This window comes from Solea senegalensis, linkage group LG5, assembly GCF_019176455.1.
Source record: "Solea senegalensis isolate Sse05_10M linkage group LG5, IFAPA_SoseM_1, whole genome shotgun sequence".
Lineage (NCBI taxonomy): Eukaryota > Metazoa > Chordata > Actinopteri > Pleuronectiformes > Soleidae > Solea > Solea senegalensis.
This window is the reverse complement of record NC_058025.1, coordinates 2604178-2626825: the sequence shown is the minus strand read 5'-3', so window position 1 is coordinate 2626825 and position 22648 is coordinate 2604178. Positions and strand designations below refer to the sequence as shown.

The 22648-nt window shown below is 40.2% G+C and overlaps 3 protein-coding genes across 7 annotated transcripts in view; all 3 read left to right on the top strand.

The window, feature by feature from the left end:
• LOC122770144 (rabphilin-3A-like) overlaps positions 1 to 7449 on the top strand; it is a 28317-nt gene extending 20868 nt beyond the window's left edge. Inside the window, exons 12-18 of the mRNA XM_044027148.1 lie at positions 1070 to 1179; positions 1289 to 1415; positions 1503 to 1559; positions 3489 to 3643; positions 3742 to 3823; positions 4259 to 4355; positions 4433 to 7449. Of these exons, the coding sequence (XP_043883083.1) occupies positions 1070 to 1179; positions 1289 to 1415; positions 1503 to 1559; positions 3489 to 3643; positions 3742 to 3823; positions 4259 to 4355; positions 4433 to 4563 (759 nt within the window). The 3' untranslated portion in view covers positions 4564 to 7449. The remainder of the gene's footprint in view (positions 1 to 1069; positions 1180 to 1288; positions 1416 to 1502; positions 1560 to 3488; positions 3644 to 3741; positions 3824 to 4258; positions 4356 to 4432) is intronic.
• A 3129-nt stretch (positions 7450 to 10578) lies between these two features.
• LOC122769413 (group 3 secretory phospholipase A2-like) lies at positions 10579 to 16897 on the top strand. The gene is made up of 7 exons (XM_044025933.1): positions 10579 to 10762; positions 10928 to 11060; positions 12762 to 12896; positions 13337 to 14130; positions 14982 to 15111; positions 16116 to 16235; positions 16331 to 16897. Exons 1-7 carry the CDS (start codon positions 10579 to 10581, stop codon positions 16512 to 16514), a joined length of 1680 nt encoding a protein of 559 aa, XP_043881868.1. The 3' UTR covers positions 16515 to 16897.
• A 738-nt stretch (positions 16898 to 17635) lies between these two features.
• Positions 17636 to 22648, top strand: part of LOC122770128 (probable E3 ubiquitin-protein ligase HECTD4) — a 43300-nt gene continuing 38287 nt past the window's right edge. For 4 of the 5 annotated variants that reach the window (XM_044027128.1, XM_044027127.1, XM_044027126.1 and 1 more), the window contains exon 1: positions 17636 to 18361. In XM_044027128.1, the coding sequence (XP_043883063.1) occupies positions 18215 to 18361 (147 nt within the window). In that variant the 5' untranslated portion in view covers positions 17636 to 18214. Of the gene's footprint in view, positions 18362 to 22091; positions 22244 to 22648 lie in introns of those variants that run through there. The other variant, XM_044027124.1, reaches the window with a different exon arrangement.

The following is a 22648-nucleotide window of genomic DNA, read 5'->3' as shown; positions in this document are numbered from 1 at the left end:
GACGGGTACTGTATGGTTTTGTCAAGACACCGCGACTTTTTAGGGAGACCAACACCAAGACGAGTCCACATAACACACGTTTGACTTGTCGTCTTGATCTTGGTCTTGTTGGTGTGGTCTTCAGATTCAAGATTCAAAGTGTTTATTGTCATATGCACAGTAAAGAGACACGTTTCCCTGTACAATGAAATTCTTACTTTGCTGTCCACTCAAAAACACCAGCATAAAGTAGAAAAGAGATGCTTTTGTAGAAAAAAAGTATAAATATACATAAGAAAAATATAAATATTACAGAGAAACTAAAATAACATATATGCATAAAATAAGTGTAAACATATGCATATAAACAAGGAATAAGAATAATAAATATAATAAGAAATAAGACTGGTTGTGCAATTTAACAGATTTAAAGTGACATGTTTCAGGTTTTAAAGTGACGGTAACAGATTAAAGTGACAGTGTAACCAGGTGACAGGATTATTGTAGTCCCGTTCAGCTGTTGAGGATTCTGATGGCAGTGGGGTAAAAAGAGTTCTTTAGACGGGTTGTCCTGCATTTGCCACTCCTGTACCTCCGTCCTGAGGGCAGGAGTGTAAACAGTCCATGTTGTGGGTGGGTGCTGTCTTTGCTGATGGTGGCAGCTCTCCTGTGGACTCTGCGGTGGTAGATGCTGTGCAGTGAGGGCAGTGGGGACCTGGTGATCCTCTCAGCTGTCTTTACCGCTCTCTGCAGGCATTTGCGGTCCATGGCTGTAGTGCTGCCGTACCACGCTCGACTTCTCTGTAGTTCTTGCTTCCCTCCACTCTCCTCTGTCACAGCTTCACCGTGGTATTGAGACACTTGTTGTTGCATTATTGTGAAATTTGGCGTCGACGGAGACACTCTGATTTGTTCGGTTCAGTCATAGTGGCCCATTCCGGCAAATCGGAGTCGCTTCCCTTTGATTAGAGACAGCAGCGTGTGATAATAAAAAAAAAAAAAAGCACAAATGTCACAAGATCTTGAGCACTTGTAATTTTCCCCCCGAGACATATTTTAAATCTCCTGGTCCTGATCTAACCCTTCACAGTCTAACAAGCTGCGCACAAAGACTCTGAGAAACACCCGTAACCCCGTGTGGAATGAGACGCTCACCTACCACGGCCTGACGGATGAGGACATGCAGCGTAAGACCCTCAGGTGGATGCTTTACATCACGCACACGCGCTCACGTTCATGTTTCACACGTGAACTGTTTAAAGGTATAATCATTTGTGTGATCAAAGATCTCCCTTGATTTCCCTCTCAGACTCTCCGTCTGCGATGAAGACAAGTTTGGGCACAATGAGTTTATCGGGGAAACCCGAGTGGCGCTGAAGAAGCTGAAGATGAACCAGAAGAAGAACTTCAACGTGTGTCTGGAGAGAGTTGTCCCCGTGAGTGAAACTCAGTGACGCTCTAAAAATATGTCCTTGTGTGTATTTCTTGTTTTGATTGACGGGAATGAAATCTCACTTCCTCAGACAAAGAGAACTGCAACAGCTGGCGGAGCCAGAGGCATCGCCCTCTACGAGGATGAGGTAACTCCTTCATTTCCAGACATGTCTAAGCGTGGCAGATTCCAGCAGAGCTATACTGACATATTTTATGGATTATGTAAAACAATGAATAAAAGCAAATACTCTTATTGACACAGTCATATTTGCCATTTTAAGATAATTGGCATTGGCACATTGGTATTTAATTAATCACTTCTTTTGATTAGATTTTAATGTAATTGATATGAGGCTTGAAATAAACACACACATACATTCTCACATGTTCTGAGAATATTCATTCAAATCAAACTTTTGCATTTAGCTCAAAATACTACACAACCCAGAGGTTGTGCTCCCCGCTGTCAAGGTTTCTGTAGCAACATTAGCAACTCTTGCTAGGTCGTTAACCGAGTCAACCGCTCAAAGTGCAGATGTGTTTAACTGGATAAAGTAAACCCTACATAATGTGAGTCTGCCATGAGAAGTGGAGACCTACGTGATGTTTTTGGTGTAAAGTTTAAACCCAACAATGGTGGACACAGTGGACATCGCCAGGATATACATTAGCAGCTCTGCTAACCTCTGATAGCCGCCGCTAGCATCTAGTCAGGCACACAAGCGTTTGAGCGTTCACGCAACACAAATGTGTGAGTCTACCATTAAAGGGGACATATTATGCAAAATCAACTTTTTAACCATTTTAATACTGATATTTGGGACTCTGGGGGCCCTACCAGTCGCCAAAGTGTGGAAAAACAATACTCAGTCATGTTTTCGTGGTTCCGCTTAGTGTAAGTATAGGCGATAAAACGCTCGATGTTGAATTCCCTGCGCTTATGACGTCAGCATGCGCATTTCACCGCGAATGTTACCGCCCCACCAGTACGTTTACTTCGCAAGCTCCACCTTAGCTCCACCTTGTCCCTGCGAGAGTGCAGGCGAGGGAGGAAGAGCGGTATTATGTCAACGCGACACAGAGAGTGCAGCACCGCTGATCAGCGGTGGCGACTCTCTGTGTCGCGTTGACATAATACCGCTGATCGCCAGCTCGCCGGAGCACCGGAGCTGGTCAGCGGTGGTGAGGTCTCCGGAGCACAGTCTCCGGTCTGATACAGCAACATACAGTTTATTCAGCGCGCCGCTGGCGATCAGCAGTTCTGTTCATAAGTGTTTTTAACTGATTTACAGTTCGGCAGTGTTCGGCTCGATCCTTATGTAGGACGTCTCTTCCTGTGACGCCACTCTCGCTGTTTTCTGTGCACGCTGCCATGTTGATATTGTCAGAGAGCTAGTGGAGGGAGGGGGAGACGAATAGAGATGTAAAGCGCTGTAAAGAGGACAAATCAGAAACCCCCTGGAAGAAGTGGGTGTGTGTTTGCCTGTGTCTCATTTGCATATAAAGGGACCATGCACGAAAATGGGCAGCCTGTGGCCATATGGGCAGCCTGTGGCCAAGTGGAAAGGGAACTTGACTTGTAACCAGAAGGTCGCTGGTTCAAATCCCCACCCGGCCAAAAAGGGCTGGGGTACCCCTGAGCAAGGTACCCATCCCCCCAATGCTCCCCGGGCGCCACTCAGTGTGGCAGCCCACTGCTCCTAATTCTAGGATGGGTCAAAATGCAGAGGAATACTTTCCCTAAGGAAATAAAAAAAAACTAACTAAACTGAGCGTTCTGAAAGGGGCGGGTTTAGCATGGTTATTGAACTGCTATGATTCTTCATCCTTATGGTATTTTGACCAAAGCATCTCACTGACATGTTCATTAGGACACCAGGGAACTATTTTGTCCCCTTTAAAAGTGCAGAGACATGTTGTTGTTTTTTTGTCAGACAATGTGAACCAAACATTGGTGGACACAGCAAAATTGTTAGCCACGTTAACGCGACGCATATGTGTGAAGTGGGAACCCATTGGTTTCAAATAAGCTCGTTATTAAAAAGTCTTTTTTTTACTCCTTTACTTTGTCGCAGTCAGCGAAGGATGGCGGAGAGGTGGAAGAGCGAGGTCGTATCCTGATCTCCCTCATGTACAGCACCCAGCAGAACCGCCTCCTCGTCGGCGTCGTCCGCTGCGTTCACCTGGCCGCCATGGATGCTAATGGCTACTCCGACCCATATGTTAAAATGTATGTTAAAGAAAATGAGCTGGCGAAGTTCACCCTCAGACGGTCCTGAACCTTGTGAACTAATGAAATGGAATATGTGCGTGTATTTAAAACGACAGATGTCTGAAACCTGACATGGGGAAGAAGGCCAAGTGCAAAACACAAATCAAGAAGAGGACTTTGAACCCGGAGTTTAACGAGGTTTGTGTTCAGAATGCAGGTTAACCTGATTTTGTTGTGTGTTTTTTAGGTTGATTTTATCAACCAATCATATTAACTGAACTAAAGTCTGTCTTGAATTAGTGAGGTGGTCAATTTCAAGCTCCTGAATTTATTTTTCTTGAGTAAAAACTAGCATTTACTTCCTACCCCTGTTGCCTTTACAGTGGATGATTTGAAATGCGATATTTGAGCAGCCAAAGTGTAGAAATGCGAATTAAATTTTTCAAACTCCCTCCAAATGTTGTTTTAAACAGGTTTGAAAAATGTATTTATTTTCCTGTCCAAGCTTTTGAAAACCAGCCAAAATCCGATTATTTGTAGCAGTCTGACAAAGTTCTGGAAAAGTTTAAAACTTATTTTCACATTTTTTATCATCACTGAAAATATCATTTCTTTGTCTTGATGGAATTTCAGGAATTCGGCTACGAAATCAAACACAGCGAACTGGCCAAGAAGACTTTAGACATCTCCGTGTGGGATTATGACATCGGGAAATCCAACGACTACATCGGTAAGTGCTCGATCCTCGCCGTGGGGGAACTGAAGCTTCTCTGGCGCCTCACTGCTCTGTTTGTGTTCCTCTGACAGGCGGCTGTCAGCTGGGTATCACTGCCAAAGGAGAGCGGCTCAAGCACTGGTACGAGTGTTTGAAGAACAAGGACAAGAAGATCGAGCGCTGGCACACGCTGGTGAACGAGAATCACGTCGCCAGCGATTAACCGCTCGTTTACTCCCACAAACAGCATGAGCTAAAAACCTTTCTTCTCTTCACTTCATCTCCCTAAAGCACTTTTTTCTTCTTCTTCTTCTTCGTTCTGTTGTGTTTGATCCTCTCTCGTTCTGTGCGTGAGGCGCCGCTCACATCCGTCCGTCCCTCTCTAATGTAGTGTACTCTCCTCTTCTCTTCTTATTAACAATCTCCCTTCCTGTGCTGATACTAAATCTGCCTCTGGGACAAACCACCGCTTAAATGAATTAGAGATTTCATTAATGGAAGGAAGACATTTGTCATTGAAACAGCTGCACACGGAGCATCGTGCATCGTCTTAGTAACCTGCTTTCCATGAAAATGTATATTGCAAACAAAAGAAAACGTGCACTTATGGCTACATTCAGGTGACCAGACTGAAGTGACTTATATTTGTTTTTTTTTCCGTTGATGTGACACAGAATTCTGATTTTTGAAATCAGTCACTTTGGAATTAAGCATGGGTAATCGAGAACTGCTATGAAATTGAATACTGGTCAATACCAAAGTGTCTATAAGCATCCAGACAAACAATAACATGGTTGATATTTATGTTGATTCTGATCATAAAATGCTAACAACGCTCGTGATGATGAAGCTGCCAATGACTTTTAATCCAGCCGTCAATGGCGAGCACACGCTTGAAAGTTTGGGCTCACTTTGCTCAAACTTTGCTTAAACTAAAGGGATATTTGTATCACGTGTGGAAAAATGTAGTTGCAAGTAAACGAGTAACAGACACACAAATACAGCACAGTTAATCTGAGGCCGTGCAGTCTAATCTGACCGTTTTCAAAGCTAACAAGTTTACAAATAGCTCAGCTAACGTTTCTACTGCTGCTGGCGTTCTCTGCGCAGCCTCCTGACACCAACATCGCGATGAATGTGATCTGCAATATAATCTGTAATCTGATTAGAAGAATGTGGCTGGAACATCTGAACGTAGCCCTTGTGTGTTTCCATCCGCTGCTGTTAAGTGAATCATTAAAAAACCCTGAGGGTTTTTGCACGATTGGACACGTGCGGAAAATACTTACAAACGTACGAATAATTTGCATGAAAAAAAATGCGTCCGTCGCAAAGGCCTCCAGAGGGAGCAACTCGATGACGCAAACGACGGTAGCTTCGGTAATTTTCTGCTTCTTGAGCACCAAGTGTCCGACGTGTTATCCATTTTCAGTGAAATGAGCAAGTTTCAGTCATGACTATTTCTCAAAAATGCGATCTTTTTTTATGGACAACTTTCTCACCTCTGTCAAGCGCGAAAAACCTTTAAGTGACATTCCAAGATTCGCTCGAATGATCTGGTTTCATGCCGCTTTTCTTTGTTAAAATCAAAAATTCATACAAAGACATACTGATGGATGCGTATACGTGACGTGATGCGGTATAGCGCGCCAAAACCTGACGGACGTTTGAATTGCACTGGCACAGAGCGGGGAAAGCAATAGGCTGTGTTGTCCGAGGTCAGAAGCAGCATTCAGGCTGGAATTTGGCCGACTGATGATTTTTCACGTGATTATAGTAGAATAGTTTGCGTTTCAAAACTGCGTGAGTATGCTGTAACAGCTGCACCTTAAAGTGTCTCTACTGTGCCCACTGTCCTGAACATACATGTATATTTCCGTGAAGAAATGTTTACATACTTATTAACACATTGCTCAGGTTAGGATAGACATCTGATAACGCACATGACGCATACGTTAGCGGACCATGAGCTTCGATGAATTCTCTTCATCGGTCGCTGTTGCTGATTTTGTGATTTTGAAGTTATAGCACACCTAATGATTGTTGGCGATTAGGAGTTTCTACGTGTGGCTGTGGATAAGCTGTGACTCTTTTAAGTTAGCGGGACGTTATTAAGTGTGATTAGAGAAACTGAAGGTTTATTTTTTCTGATTTCGATTCATAAAAGCAGGAAAAAAAAATATGAAAAGGACTCTCCTCCTCTTCCTGCTACCTCTACGCTAGTTTTTCTACTGCCTGACACATCTGGCTGCTCTCACTTCTCAAGGAGAGAACGTGGTACAGTCTGGTTTATCATGTCATAAGTGTGTTGCAGCTTCGCCTGCATGCACTGTGTGCCCCGTGGGGCAGAAGACGCCTCTCATACTCTTACATACGTTAGTCCTTTTGCACAAAGCAAGGGAGCGTCTTCCCTCTGCCACATACCAATCACTTGTGTATTAGTTTCCCGGGGCTGGGCGATTAAAAAAAAAAAGATCTAGAAATGGAATCACGGTAAAATTCAGGTTGCCAAGCTTTGAAAAGCTTGAAAAAATGACTTGGTTGCTATAGGAATGCCAGAAGATAAAATATCGCACGTCTTGATTCTTGACAGTGGTTTATGGACTGTGTATAAGTGTCCAACCACTATTTATAGCAGCAGGCTTTCGTCCTTTCATTTTCTTCCCTTCCTTCCACTTCTCTCACAAGACAAATAAAAACTGTATATTGCTTATATAAATATATATAAATATATATATATATGAAGAACTTTTTTTTTTTACTTAATTTGGGGGGGAAATTCGCAATAAATCACCTTAAGCCTGCCCCACATGAGAGGATTTTCATACGTGGGAGACGACAGACCAATTTTGTAAGCAGTTTTTCAATGTTTAAATCCTGAGAAAGCACAGACTTAGACGATCCAGACTAGACACCGATTTAGCGTGATTTCAGATCATGAACAGACACGTTGTCACTTATAATAGCTGTTGTGTGTGGGCGATGTTTACACAAAAAAACTGTGGATGAAGTCATGGCTGAGAAGATGGAGTCAACTTGGCTTGTACAAGTTATGGTTCTAAACAAAAGTACCCGGTCAACTTGCTTCACATTGTTTCTTTCTGGGTTCCACTCAATGTGTGTAATACTTAGGATTTTAAATCGGGGAAACTCATTAAAATCATGTCTGTTAATCCCTCACACTACAGGATAATTTTGCCAGATAATCTGTTCAAATCATCTTAAAATTGGAAGACACCCATGGGGTCAGATCGGGACTGAAATCTTACTTATTTTATCCCAATATAATATAGCATTATGTGTCATCATTCCCCCGTATCGCGTTATTGTATCGCATGCTAGATTCTTGCCAAAATACACAGCCCTATTAGTAAGTGAAGTAAGATCATGCTAGCTAAAATGAGATGGTAAAGTATGTCTTCATCTAACATTGCTTCCCTTAGTTTGAACAAACCTCACATAATGTTAAATAATATGTATTTTGTGTTGGAAAAGAGAGCAGAAACGAGCAAAAGTAGAGCTACGGTCAACGAAACTGAGGACTTGAGAGTTAAACTAGCGTTGCCCTCGCAATTAAGCTGCAAAACATGGCGGCTAAAAGAAGAGCTAACGGCTATCAAAGAACCGCCACAACCATGACGCATGCTAGCCTTACTACTCACACACACAAAGTAGCAGTTTGTCTGCTGTTAGCAGATGGAAATGCTGATTCATGCTAGCCTTACTCCTCACTCACAACTTGTAAACACTCCTACTTTTACTGTTAACTGCATTTCTCTCGTATTTGTTTCACAGTAAATCAGTCGTACACACAGTACTGTTTAATTCTTAGCCGTAGACATGTTGCTACACCGCTTGTATGCGCGTAGAGCGATGGCTAGCCCTAGCTACATTTGCGATATTTCTGTCTGTACGACTGGAACGTGGTGAATTTGAGCGCGAAGTCACTCCCAGTTCTGACTTTTGAGTTCCAAAGTTAAAAAAAAAGTACTGGTGGATCATTTGTTTGTTTCATTAGTTTCAAGCTTCTTTTTTTTTTTTACTAAATAATACATACAGAAAATCAAATTGTGATTCATTTATCAAGCATATACCATATCTCTATGTCTAAGTTTACAGAAACAGAGGTAAGAATAGTCAGAAATATTATGCACAAATTTGGTGGAGTGGGGAAAAACAAAAGTGCTTCTCCATATTAAATGGTTTGGGGAATATAGTTTTTCTTCAGGCGTACATCAGGAACTTGAGGTATCAGCAAAAAAAATCTTGATTTTGTAAAACATATTGTGATCAGGTTTTTATCGCCCAGCCCTGATTTGTTCACTAATCACAGCAAAACCAAGGAAAGCACACCTTACAAAGTGGAATGACCTCAATTTATACAGCTGTTTGCAAGTTATTCCAACATCACAAAGATTAAAAGAGAAAAGAAAAGAAAAAAAACTATGCATGACATGTCTTGTGGTTCAAGATTATAAATAAATAAAGATATATATATATCTATCTATCTATATATACTTTGTATAGGAAAAAAATCAATGCTGTTGTAATTCCATTAATGTTTACACTTTGCCCCATAACATTCCTCTTGATACTTTAAATACAAGCGCGCGCACACATAAACAAACACAGTACAATATGCTGCATGACTACGATCGGTGTAATCTGAATAATCTGGTTTGACGGCGGTGTATTTACAATAAATGAAGCACATGAGCAGAAGGTTAGATCTTATTCAGATCTTTTCAGTCGCAGACGTGAAGATGTCGTATTGTCTCTACACTACAGCCACTCTGCCCCCCTGTGGCAGGGAGTGGAACAACCACCAGTAGCATCTCACACACACACACTATACAATGCCAAACTACAGTAGTCTTGATCATCAGACGACTAAATGGATTATAATCCACATTCTTTTTCATGTACCATGCTTTTATCTGAGGTTGCCATCTCGCTTCTACTTGATTCTGCCGGTTCAGTGGATTGTACTTGGTTAAAATCTGCGCATTTGTAAATAGAGATAGTGCATGCATGGGATTATGTACGTTTGCAAATAACTTTGCATGTAAAGATTTTGCAGAGAGTTTACACAGATCAATAAAATCTAATGAAAAAGGAGAAGTGAGTGTGTGTCTGTGACAAAAAAACCTTTTGTTGGTTTTTTAAAAGCTCTTCATGGTCTTTGTCCTCCTGATGTTTCTGATGGTAGCCAGCAAACTCATGGCACTTTTCCATTATACAGTTCTAGCACGACACGTCGTTTTCCATGGCTTCATAGTAGCTCATCAACGTGGGTGGAGTCATCACAGCTAAGACACCAGACTCGCTTGTTAAATATTGACATTTTACACATTTCCTTTGCTAAATGTTGGAGATTAAAGCAAGTTTTCAGGGATGTTTTAGTCTTTTTAACTGATCTACAGTTGGACATTGCTCACTTTGAATCCATTAATACAGGAATAATAATAATTGCACTATAGGTTTTTTCCAAACACTTACTCTTACTTTTTTACTTTATTTTTTGGGGATATACCAATTTATTAGACCAGGATGAGATTTAAGTCACCACTGGCCTAAATTAACAGTATTGGTAATTATCAAAAATAATGTTTCTGTAATGGATAATAGACCAATATGTAGAAGCTCTTGATGTTTTTAATGCTATCATTTTTATTAATGTTATTATCCATGATTTTTCAAATGTACTCTAAAGCACATTATTATTTCTTGATTAAGATGTTAAAATTATATTTATTTACTTGCTGCTGCTGTTCATTCCTGAATGGAAAATTTTAGTTTTAGAGGTTGAATGTTACGCTTCATGTTAAATTTGGGTATAAAAATTGTTTTTTTTTATTGCCAAATCATCTATAGTAACATTTTTAACAGTTTTTGAAAGATTTTTTAAAATGTTGTCTCACTTTTACGACAGGTGGTCTGATATATGTGTAAATGTATGTAAATCACGTGAGCCCCTGCCCTCTCCAATGTCTGTGTACGCCACTGTTGAACATCTGTAAACCAATAGGAAGACTCTCTCTCTCTCTCTCTCTCTCTCTCCATCTGAGCACGTGCCATCATTGACAGAATAAAACAGTGACGTCGCAGTGGTGTAATCCACTTTAATCTCCTCAAACTGGTCCGATCACACACATTTGACACTGAGATGGAGAGAAAACGCCTCCATCTTCATCTTCATTATCTCCTCCTCCTCTTCCTCCTCTTGTTCTGCTGCCTCATGTGTGAAGTGATCGGATCAGATTCGGCTCTCCTCGGGGTCACGTCGGGTCCACTTCGGGAGGGACGCGCGCGCGTGAAAGGACACGCGGCTGAGGCGAAGGCGCGGAGGAAGCGCAGCTGGATTGTCCCGGGAACACTTTGGTGTGGAGTGAGCAGTAAAGCATCCACTTATGAAGAGTTAGGTGAGGTTTTTTTTTTACCTTCATGTGTTCATCTGGTGAGTGTGTGAGCAGGGGCTGTTCTAAGGGGTTCAGGGGCCGCCCCAAAGAAAAGGCCCCTGGGGCCCACAACTCTTGAAGTGAATTTTATTCTCTCAGCTTGCATCTGAAATGATTTTTTTTACTCAGGGATGTTTGAGAACACGGACAGATGCTGCCGTGAGCACGACCACTGTCTGCACGTCATCCCGTCTTTCACCGTCAACTACGGAGTCTTCAATTCACACTTCTACACCCTCTCACACTGTGACTGCGACCAAAGGTGAGACTTTGGCTTCTCCATCCGTGATAGAACCTGGTACCTGCTGCTTTGTTTAGTACTGCACAGTACTGCAAGACTTTAAAATCATACTTATAGTTCCAATTCCAATATATATATGTCGATTTTTGGAATTATAAGTAGCTTTTGGAATCATAAGTAGATTTTGGAGTAGATTTTGGAGTAGATTTTGGAATTCTAAGTATATTTTGGAATAATAAGTAGCTTTTGGAATCATAAGCAGATTTTGGAGTAGATTTTGGAGTAGATTTTGGAATTCTAAGTATATTTTGGAATTATAAGTAAATTCTTGGAATTAGAAGTAAATTCTTGGAATTAGAAGTAGATTTTAAAACTATAAGTACATTCTTGGAATTAGAAGTAGATTTTGGAATTATAAATACATTCTTGGAATTATAAGTATATTTTAAAACTATAAGTACATTCTTGGAATTAGAAGTAGATTTTGGAATTATAAATAAATTCTTGGAATTAGAAGTAGATTTTGGAATAGATTTTGGAATTAGAAGTAGAATTTGGAATTATAAATAGATTTTGGAATGGATTTTGGAATTATAAGTAGATTTTGGAATTATAAGTAAAATTTGGAATTATAAGAAATTCTTGGAACTATAAGTAGATTTTGGAATAATAAGTAGATTGTCCGAACAGATTATTACATCTATGTGTGATTTACTTTTCAGAACACAAACACACAGCAATGTTCGTGAAGTGGAAATTAAAAGAGGCATCAGCAGTAAATAGTGGAGGAAGAAGAATGGTATGAAAGGCAGTCAAAAATAAACTGCGAGCAGCGTGTTCGGTCTTGACGTCGAGGATTTAACTAAAGGTGCGAGAATAGAGATGCCTACTTCTTATCCTGCTTGAATAATCACAGCTGCCGATAATCTTCCACTTAAATCACTTTAACTTTACTTTACAAGAACTGTGACAAACATACACTTTACTCACATTCCACTCTTCTATAAGGAGACGCATGAACGCACCATCAACTAACACTTGATTTTAAAGGACCAGTGTGCACAATGTTGGTGTTTATTGGTGGAAATTGACTATTGTAAATACTAAGTGTAAAATGTAATTACAAAAACTACTTATAATTCCAAAATCTTGAGGTTTCAAAGCGGAGGTGTAGAATATTGATATTTACCAAGCTTATTTTGTGTTTTAAATTTCATTGAAACTTTATTTTGTCAGGAAGTTACAGTGAGATCTGTAGCCTAAAAAAAAAAAACATGTTAACAACAAATATCAAGTACAAAGCAAACACAGATAGCAATGACCAATTCTTCCTTTATTCAAAGTTTAAAATAATTTGAAGAAACCAGGATGTCAAGTTTGAGTCTGAAAAGATAGATTTGGTAATATACATAAAATTCTTTGTCTTTATTCTTCTGCATTAATTCTTTAAAATACTGCTGAGATATAAGACTTTTTATCAAAATAACACAAATTTGGCACAATTTTCTGCATTCATGAGAAAGATCCTAAAATTCTTCTTTATTCCTCTGAATTAATTCTTGAAAATACTGTCCAATTTTCTGCAATAATGTAATAGTTTGTGAACTATAAAGTGTTTTGTTTAGAATAATTTAAAGGGACCAGGATGTCAAGTTTGATAAGATACTGAATGTGGTTAGAAATATAATTTGTGTGTGTTAACGTTTGACTTCCTCTCTGCAGGTTTCGTCAGTGTCTTCTCGGCGCCAACGACACCGTCTCCAGCATGGTGGGCTACAGCTTCTTCAACATCCTGCGCGTTCCGTGCTTTGAGCTCAAGCAGAAGATGCAATGCACCAGGATGCACTGGTGGGGAATGTGAGTCAAACGTCATGATGATGATGTTTATTTGTGTGGCAAATGCGCAGCTTGTAGAAGCACGTCTGTCCGTCTGTCTGGCTGAAGATATATCAAGTTCACGGAGACACGAGGGAGCTGCTCAAGAGTCAGCGAGGAATCCTGGAATGGCTGAATTTCAACAGTGTTACATCATCAGACTCTGCTGAGGAACTGTCCTGATGTGTTGGATCTCGATCGATGACTAAATCACTCGGCAACTGACAATTATTCAGCTTCTTAAATGTTTTTTATTTGCTCCATATAACAAAGAAATAATTAAAACTGAAGGATATTGGTTTGTGGACAAAAACAAGACATTTGAGAACATCAACACCAATTATTTTCAAATCGGATTGATTATGAAAATAATTGTAAAAGTAAAGTAAAGTAAATGAACATTATGTGTTTGTTCTTTGAAGGTGCAAAGTATCCAAAGAGGCTCCATATGCCGTCCTCAGAACCCCCCTCCCATACAACACCTCCAACGCTACAAGCAAATATGGAGAAGACGACGACGGCAGTGAGGAGACGAGGGCGGTGATCGGCTCACCACGAAAACCCCCAAAGAATAAGCACAGATGTAGATCCAGAGATCCACCGAGAGGAGACACCTTTTACCCCAGGGCGAGTGGAAAAGGTTGTAAGAAACTGTCTTCACAAAAGCCACAGACATCAAGGACAAACACCACGACTGCTCCAATGACGACGCGTCTTTTCGTGGTCGCATTGACGCCAAGAGACAAAAGAGTCGAAAGAAAGAGGAGCGACAGGAAAGACCAGGCTCCTCCACACGTGTCCACAGCAACACAGAGCATCCTGTCCTCAACGACAACCAAAACCACAACAAATAACCACAAACAGCCTCCGAAGCAGAGTCGCTGCTGTGAATCCAGGACACCGTGCAAAAATAGTCTGGGACAAGAAACGACGACTGTTCCCACAGCTACACACGGACCTTCAGTGAGAGTCACGACACTCTGGACGACGCAGATCAAAACCAAACAAGAGCGCCGGAAAACACTCTGGAACACTGATGCATTTACGAAAGCGCGACCAAAGACCACGAGCACTCTCCACGAAGACCGCAAACCACAGCAGCAGATGGACTCGGGTCCGCGGGGGAACGACACGCGTCAGACGCTCCAGGGAAGAACAACTGCACAAAGTGACCACGTGAGAAAGAGATTAAAACAAAATAATGACACAATTCCAGGTGGGTGGTTCCTGCAACACAACATCTGTGTTGCATTCAGTGTGGTGCATCAATGATTTAGTCACTGATTCTTCTTTTGAGTTTAACTAGTCTAATGTTTCTGCTAAAATATAAAGGATAGTTTAGGTTTATTTGACGTGTGTTGTCTTTGATGGCTTTAATGCCTGTGTTGTCTCTGTATCTTCGATGGCTTTGATGAATGTCGGTCCACCAGCCGCTAAAAACACTTATTTTCTCTATGGACTTTGGTGCAGGAGAGTGACCTGCTCTCACCTTTAATGATCAGAACTTCTGAATCTCCTTTTTTAACAATTGCGTTAATGAATTATATTATAAAAACCAATTATATTTCTAGAGCAAATGAGTTCAAAGTGCTTTCGTAAGTTAACAACACAACATTAAAAGTTTACAGGAGGCTGAAAGGCGATGTGTAACACATGAGAAACACATATTCACAAACATACAGTCCACATACCTAAAGTAAGAATATAAAAAATGTGTATTGTCAAAAGAATTAAACAAAAAGTAATTGAAAATATGAGGGGGAAAAAAAGCATTTCTATAAAAGTACATTTAAAGGTGAGATTTAAAAGTAGTAAGGAGTTACACCACTAACACTTTAATAGAAGTATAGCTGAGATGATTGATGGTTCTATAAAAGAACAGCTGGATTACTGTATTTAAAAAAAAGTTACCCCGAAGGCAACTTTATGGGGGCGGAGCAACACTGCCCCCTCCTGGAGGAACAGAAAGCTTCACTTGAATCAGAAACGACGAAAGATATATGGGTTCACTAACATAATCTGTGCCATAATGATAACAACGTGTTTATTTTCACTCTCAATTCACAGATTATCAGCTTCTGTGTGGAAGCCTCAAACATCTGGACGAATGTAGATTCCAAATCCGTCCTCTGGAGAAGAAGTACGATCTACAGAACGAGGAGTCAAAGACCGTGTACCACTGTGACTGTACCACACGGTAATGTCTCATTTTTACACATAGAAAATACCCTGCTATAACACCACACCAGACCAGACCAGACTTTGGTCTGGGGTCTCAAACTCAACCGGTCTGGGGAGACCACTGAGTGTCTAGTCTTTCTTGTTTGAGGAAAGAAAAGACATCAAAATCATCATATTTGTAATGATATTTCACTTTATTTGAAAATAAAACTGTTTGTTTTGATATGGGATGATAAATAATTCGCAATATAAACGTATTTATGATGTAAAATTAATCTAAAATTTACATACAGAAATAACTTGATATTAAGTGGCGGGCCACATGAGGTCTGCTGGTCTGGTTCAGAGAACTGGGATTAATTTCTAAACCTTACATTTTTAATTAGTCATTTATTTATTTTTCTTGAAAATGCTCATTTAAAAAAGTTATTTTTTACGTTTTGATTATCTGTTTCACGTATTTAGGTGAAGTAATTACTGCTAATTATCGTTAAACTGCTTCAAAATGCAAAAGGCAATCTGTCCTTCCAGGCTGTTGTAGAAACCTGGCGGTGCAGGGTTTTTAAAGTAAGGCTCTTGCCTCAATAACGTATATAAAAAGCTCATTCTGAGGCTACAAAAACAAACATTTTTATTAGAAATATGTCAAAATGATCATGTCCACATAAGCAGAGAATGAAATTCACCCGTCCACAGTTTAAATCATTTCTACATTTGCTTTTCCTGTCAAAAAAAGCGCCTGTAGACTCGATCATGACACCGCCATCATTATTGTTATTGACTGAGCCGTCAGCATGTCTGCAGCCTGTCAGTGGAAAAATCCCTCTGCTCGTGATGGTGATGTCTTACTGACATAAAATGGAACAGATTTCATTTGTACCTCACGTATGATAACACCTCATTCTTATGTACAATACGTCCCCAGAGGCTGTTTTCCCGGTCTTGTATATGCTGTTTTCTCCCTTTCCTGCCTTCTATAAGAGGTTGTAAATAAACTCTGTTTGTCTTTCAATTTCACAGCTTGGCTGCGAGCGTCAGACGCTTCAAGCGACCCAGCGTCGTCCCCGCACTGCTGGCGGATTTCGTCTCTCAACGCTGCTTCAAAGTGCCGAAAAAGAAGAAATGCCAGCGCAGAAAAAGGTTGTTTTTTTTTGCCTTATTTGTCTTTATACAACCTCAGTTTGCATAAGTTTCCAGTTTAACGGCTTCTGTTACGGATGTTGTTTCTCTTGTAGATGTTCCGGAGGCTTCAGCAAAGCCTCTGACCTACTTAGAGCGCTAAAGAAGACGGAGGAGCAGCACTCAGGCCACGACGCAAGGAAAAGGGCGATTCCTGTTCGCCTTTATAAACGATGCCTGAAGCTGGAAAGAGAAGCTGAAACCGCCGTGGCGCAGCAAAAACATGATTATTACAGATAAAAGGACTCGTTCACACGTAGCTGGGTATTAATACAAATGTTTTTGATGTCTTCTAGACTTTTGAAAACTCCGGCTAAAGTTGAATAAGTCCCAACTTCCTCAACGCAGACGCACAGATTGCCCACTCGATCATCATATTAGAGAGAACTCAGCTATTAAACGCACAGCATCAATGATTTGTTATCTTTGTGACTCAAATTTAATGTATTTATAAATATATACCAAGTCTGTAACCAATAAAATTGCACTCAAAAAGGTCAAAATCGTTTATTTGAATATCTAAAGTACTAGTAATATGTAAATACGTTCAGAAAAGTGCATTTCTGACGCTCGTCAGGTGTGAACCTCAGTTGCCCTCTCGTGAACTTTCATGTCTTGCTCTGCGTTGCATCAGAGTTTCTCAGACGCGCTGTTTGCAACATGAAAGAGACAGAAGTTATATTTTTTTGAAATCGGTTTTCTTTCATACATGAATTTACATTTATGAAGATGAAACTTTCCATATCAAACAGGAATATTTTAATCAATCCAGAAGTTATTTCTGTGCAAAACTGAAATATGTTTTTAATTCAGTTTTGGAGAACTAAAAGTTAAGATGAAAAGAATCTGACACAATTTCTCAAAAGCTTTGCATGAATTTTGTGTTGTGTAAACTTTACTGAACTCTAACCTGGGTGTATTTATTTATCAATTTATTTATGTCAATTTGTTTCTAACAAGAGGCTGGAAATGTTCACTGAACTCTTATGTTTTATAAATATTCATTCATAAATAAACTTATTTTTAGCTGCAATACAATCGAATTCTACTGTATAGGTATGGATATGATTATTTAAGGATAGATTTGAGTGAAAAATATAAAGGTTAACTGAAAAATATACAAATAAATTATTTATTTATTTATCTTATATTTGAATTTGAATGTTGAATTTAATAAATGTAATAATGTGGTAACTTCATATATTATTGCTATTCTAAAAATGTTGTTCAAATGTAGGGCCTCATGACATCGACTGGTGGGCCGCATGTGGGCCGCGACCCGCGAGTTTGAGACCCCCGCAGTATGAACCTATGAACTCATGAATTTTTGACAGCTTTTCTTCTGGGCGGCGCGGTGCATGCTGGGAGCGGCAGCTGCTCGGCCTTGGAAACATGGCGTCGCGTTGACAGCTGGGAGGCTGTTCGTTATCTCTGCTGTAGCTGCTTCTGACACCGCGGCGGGGCTGTGAGCCGAGCCGGAGCCGCGCGCCTGCCCCGGGGATTGGAGCCGCACACTCGGGCCCTGTGTCCTGACAACAAACGTGCGTCGCGGCATATTAACGGATTTACTCCGGCTGTCACGCCCACTCTGCTCGGTAACGCTCTCGCGACACCGTACGCTAATTGGGGACAGACAGCTAACTAGCGGTAGCAGCCGCTGCTATCTTTACCCGAGCACCGTGAAGCCGCTGACGCTGACGACGCTGCTGCCGCCGCCTGCACACCGCCCGGATCTCGTCTGTGAGCTCCGCGCCCTATAATCTCGCCGTCGCCACGCACTGATAACGCAGAGACGGTTGACGGCTGCGGTGTTATGTTATGTTGTTGTAGCAGCGGCGGCTCGCTAGCAGACTAGCTTAGGGCGTTTCTGTCACTCCTTGTCCCTGAATTTTTAATGTGCGACCCCTTTGGCATCATCACTGCCGGAGGAGGAGAGAGCGATGGGCTCCGGGGCTGTGGATTCGTCCCAGTGGCTCTCGGTGAAGGAGGAAACGATTTTCCTCCACGACGGACTCATTCGGGTCACGGACCTGGCCGAGCTGCCCAGTGAGATCGGGGTGTCGGAGCAGGGGGACACCGAGCAGGAGGTGAGTGAAGTGGAATCCGTCCATGTCTCTCTCTCTCACACACACACACACACACACTATGGCTGCAAATCCACGGTTATTTTCGCGATTAATCGAGTAATCGTTTGGTCCATAAAATGTCACATAATGTTGATCAGTTTCTTCTCAAAACCTGGTAATGATCGTGTCCCCAAATGTCTTGTTTTTGTTCACAAACAAAAATGATTCTCTTTTTTAATGATGTCTTTGTTATATAGAGGAACGGTTCTCAAACTGTGCTTTTTCTGGTGGTACTTGGAGGAAGATCAGAAATAGTGTTTACTGTATATATAGAAAATGAAATAAATAACACAATTAGATTTATCTTATATCTCAGACGTCCGATATTATTGGCATGATTTCGGGAGATATTGGCTTTAAAATTGGATATTGGCAAACACGCAAAGATCTGCCAATGAATGATTAAAATAGTTGGTGCCCCCTACAGCTGTTCTTATTTATTTTGTTCAAATAAAGATATCGTACATCTACATCTGCTACTACATAAACTCAGTAATTTGGGCATAAGGAAAGACATGTATATATATGGGCATTGGTATCGGTTATCGGCCCAAGCACTCTTGATATGTCGGGCATATTTCATCTTATGTTATCTCATTGGCAGGGCTGGGTGTTGTTTGGGTGTTTGTATGATAGTGGTGCTAAATCGAAACTTTCAAACGATGCCGGCACTTTTAAGACAGCACAGACGTCAACAGTACTTAAATGTGTTATACATTTCCACATGTAAATGAGAACTAGACTTGGAAATTAAACCTTACATGTACATTCACTGCCCACTTTATTAGGTACACAGGTCACCTAATAAACACTGCTGCTGTAGCCCATCTGCTCCAAGGTCCATCATGTCATGTGTTTCAAGGAGTGGTTATTTGATATTCTGTCTATCATTTTGACTACAACTACAACTAGATTTTTTCTTATAAAAAGCATACATTGTTAAAGAAAAACTAGAGAGCACACTTGCTGTTAAATGAGTATATTAAAATGCCATTTATTTAAGGTCTGTCCACATGGAAATGAGTGTAGTTGAATCTGCCAGAGGTTGTTTTATTTTGACATTTTATCCACACACAAAAGGCATTTGGGGAGACCTATTTTCTGTTAAAAAACAGGTCTCACAACGGCACCTTTGCATTGTCACAAATACAACAAATCTGCGACTGGGAAAATGATGATTTTCCCACCTCTCTTGCGCTTCAGCATTCGCTGTTGCTTATCTTCATTGTCGTCTTCTTCCTCTTGTGTTTGGAGTTTTTTTGGTCCGTTCACTTTGCGATAACTTTTATTTTCTGTCCTTAGTCACCCTCGCGTTCTACATTTGGTCTCTGTTTCCATGATTGTATACATGTTAATGTATACTTGTTTGAATAAAAACAGGTTTTTACTGTTAAAGTGGCAGCTGTCTTGGAATCCTTCTTCGATGTATGTCGGGTTGCTCCAACTGTCTGACTTGAAGCAACTGGAACCCCATTGGAATGCATTCTGTCAAAAACGGTGACCTTTGGAAACAGTGACACCGTTTCTGCGTTCACTTCCTGATTGAATATTCTCAGCCGTGACTTGACTCTTGGCGATAAATGTAAAGCTCCTGTTAAAACACTTGTCTTTTATCTTATAAGAAAAAACGACTCGATGCTATTTTCATCGGTAACTGGTTTTATTTTTCGCTCGGTTGCAAGATTAAAAGCGAAGGGTAATGCCATTTTTAAAATATAAATATAGACATTTTATTTCACAAGAATTACTACTAAATCAAAAGAACATGGACAAGAACATTCATTTGTTTGGAATCCCCAAACACTGAGCCAGTTTGTCTGTTCAGCAGTTCGTCATTTACGTTTCAGATCATGTGATCTGTTTATGAGCTAATCTGCTTAATAGAAGAGCATGAATGTGCCTTTATTATCTTAAGTTGATCTGACTTGCTGTGAATTACGTCTAATTCAGTTAAGTTACAACCTAACTAATCATATCTGTTTCAGTAGGGGTGGGTTCAAATATCGATATTTTAATGAACAAATTAAGGCGCTCTAAAGTAAACAGTCCCTGCCAGTCCCTGACTACTTCATGTCTCCTCATGGTGGCGGTGCTGCTCAAATGACTGAGGGGAAACTTGTGCAGATGTTACCTGGCTGAAGAAGATGAGGGAGTTTACGGCGGGATAATGGTGGAGAAAACTACGTCAAGAGATGCTTTATCCACGTTTTTGTTTTCTTCGCTTCGACGGATATCATGATGTATCACTGTAGGATTGTCTTGTAGTATATTGATTATCACAGAATTGTTGCATCGTGATATTATTGGTATCGTGGACCATGTATCGCATATTGTATCATATCGTGAGCTACCTAATTTTTACATTTTGCGAAACGTCACGTAAAAAAACATCTTGTAATTTTTTGTAATTAATATTTATCATTAACTGATAAATAAATCATCAACCAATAAGGTCATGGATTGGATTTTAGTGTTTTTTTTTTACCATATATATAAAACAAACTCTTTAATTCTTCAGCTTCTAAATTGTGAATATTCTCCATTTTATTTGCGCCCTATAACAAAGAAATCATCAAAAACGGTACAATATTCTGATATTTTATGGACCAACAGCTCATCAGTTTATTGACAGGTTAAGAGACAGAAAATAATCGTTTTTGTTTATTTTTTGTTAATGTTGTGTTACTAGTTGTACAGTGTTGGAGACACAGGATCTGCTGATGTTCTCTTTTTTTCCTGTAGTTTATCAAGCTGATGTCGGCACATTTGTTTTGTACTATCGGCAGCTCCTGTGACACATGACAAACCATTGGTTCATTAATCAAATTGACCCCATGACCCTTTGTTTTTGAGTTCAACCTCTGACCTGGAGTGACCGATGGAGCTTGTTGTTTTTTTTTTGTCAAAGCTGCTCTGGAACAAGAGGAAACTTGTGGAAGCGCCATGCATTAATTTGTGCTTATTCACTGGTCCAATCTCTGACTTTGTAACTTTGTTACCATCGTATCAACACCAGAGACAATGGTTTTCCAAAGACTGGGTCGGGGACGAGACATAGGTCATGGGAGTTTTTGTTGGGTCCCCAAACAAATTCACAAAATGTTCTTTTTAGTCAAGATTTCTGTGTATTTTATATTTTACATAATATAATAATAATAATAACATTTTAGTGAGTTTTCCAAACCTTTCTTGAAAATAAGTCCCTACATTATGCACAGATTTGCTCTTGTCATGGTTTTTTATTGTCATAATAGTTTCTCATCTTTAAAGCGCGGGTCCCCCATTTCTGAAATTTTGTAAACACTGATCTTCAACAAGGTACACATGTAAAGACTTTCAATCTGCATGTATTATGTCATGACATTTGGGTGTAGCAATGGGACAATCTTTGATACTATTTTACATAGAGATTACAAAAAGGTTTATTTTCATAAGTGATTAATCCGTTGTTTATTTTCTCGATTAATTGATAAGTTGTGTGGTCTGTAGTAGTAATCGGTTAATCGAGGTATTGTTTCAGCTCTATCGCAAATAAAAGTGAAGTTTCCATGTTTGCTGATGATCATCTCCTCTTCCCCTCCCCAAAAACCTCTACAAAAACCTAAAATATAAGCTAGAAAATGTAGATTTTCTTTCACTCTCTGCTTTAAAAGTGACTGTGTCATTGTAGTCAGCGTTGTTTTCGTAGGTGTTGCAATGCCGACTATTTTTGGTCCACAGTCTGCAGCAGGGTTTTTTGCAGAGGAAGGTGAAGGAAGGCCCAGCATCCAGTTAAAGAGTGTTACTGTAACATTAGTAGGGTTTCTGAAATGGAATCAATACAAGTTGTGCCTGCTAAAACGCGTAATGGATTTTTCTTTTTTTTCTTCTTTCCTTTCTGGTCTATGTTTCGTGGGGGCCACAGTGTAATCAATAGATGAAATGCTGCCTTAAGTGCACATGAAGCACATTGTTTCACTTCGTTGTGATCGGGCCAGGCTTTCTCTCCCGAATGTGCCGTGCCGTTCCTGACCATTAGTCCAAAGTCCACAGAGCTGGAGACGTGAGGGTTTACTCTGTGGAAGTGATTCATAGTTAGACTTTAAAAAAAAGTGCTATCAGTTACATTATAGCCGTTAGTTAGATATGTTTCGGTTAGTTTTAAACAGAATTTAGACAACTTAATAGTCAGTTGCATGACATACAGAGGCCTCTAAATAGTGTCTCCCTCTGCCCCTAAATTGTGTGCTGGTTGTTTATTATTTATGG

Bases quoted from the DNA above. Each gene is read 5' to 3' on its own strand.
- LOC122769413 (XM_044025933.1), top strand. From the start codon at position 10,579: ATGTGTGAAGTGATCGGATCAGATTCGGCTCTCCTCGGGGTCACGTCG. The intron at 12,897-13,336 runs GTGAGTCAAACG...TGTTCTTTGAAG, and splicing joins AGGATGCACTGGTGGGGAAT to GTGCAAAGTATCCAAAGAGG. The intron at 16,236-16,330 runs GTTGTTTTTTTT...TTTCTCTTGTAG, and splicing joins AAATGCCAGCGCAGAAAAAG to ATGTTCCGGAGGCTTCAGCA.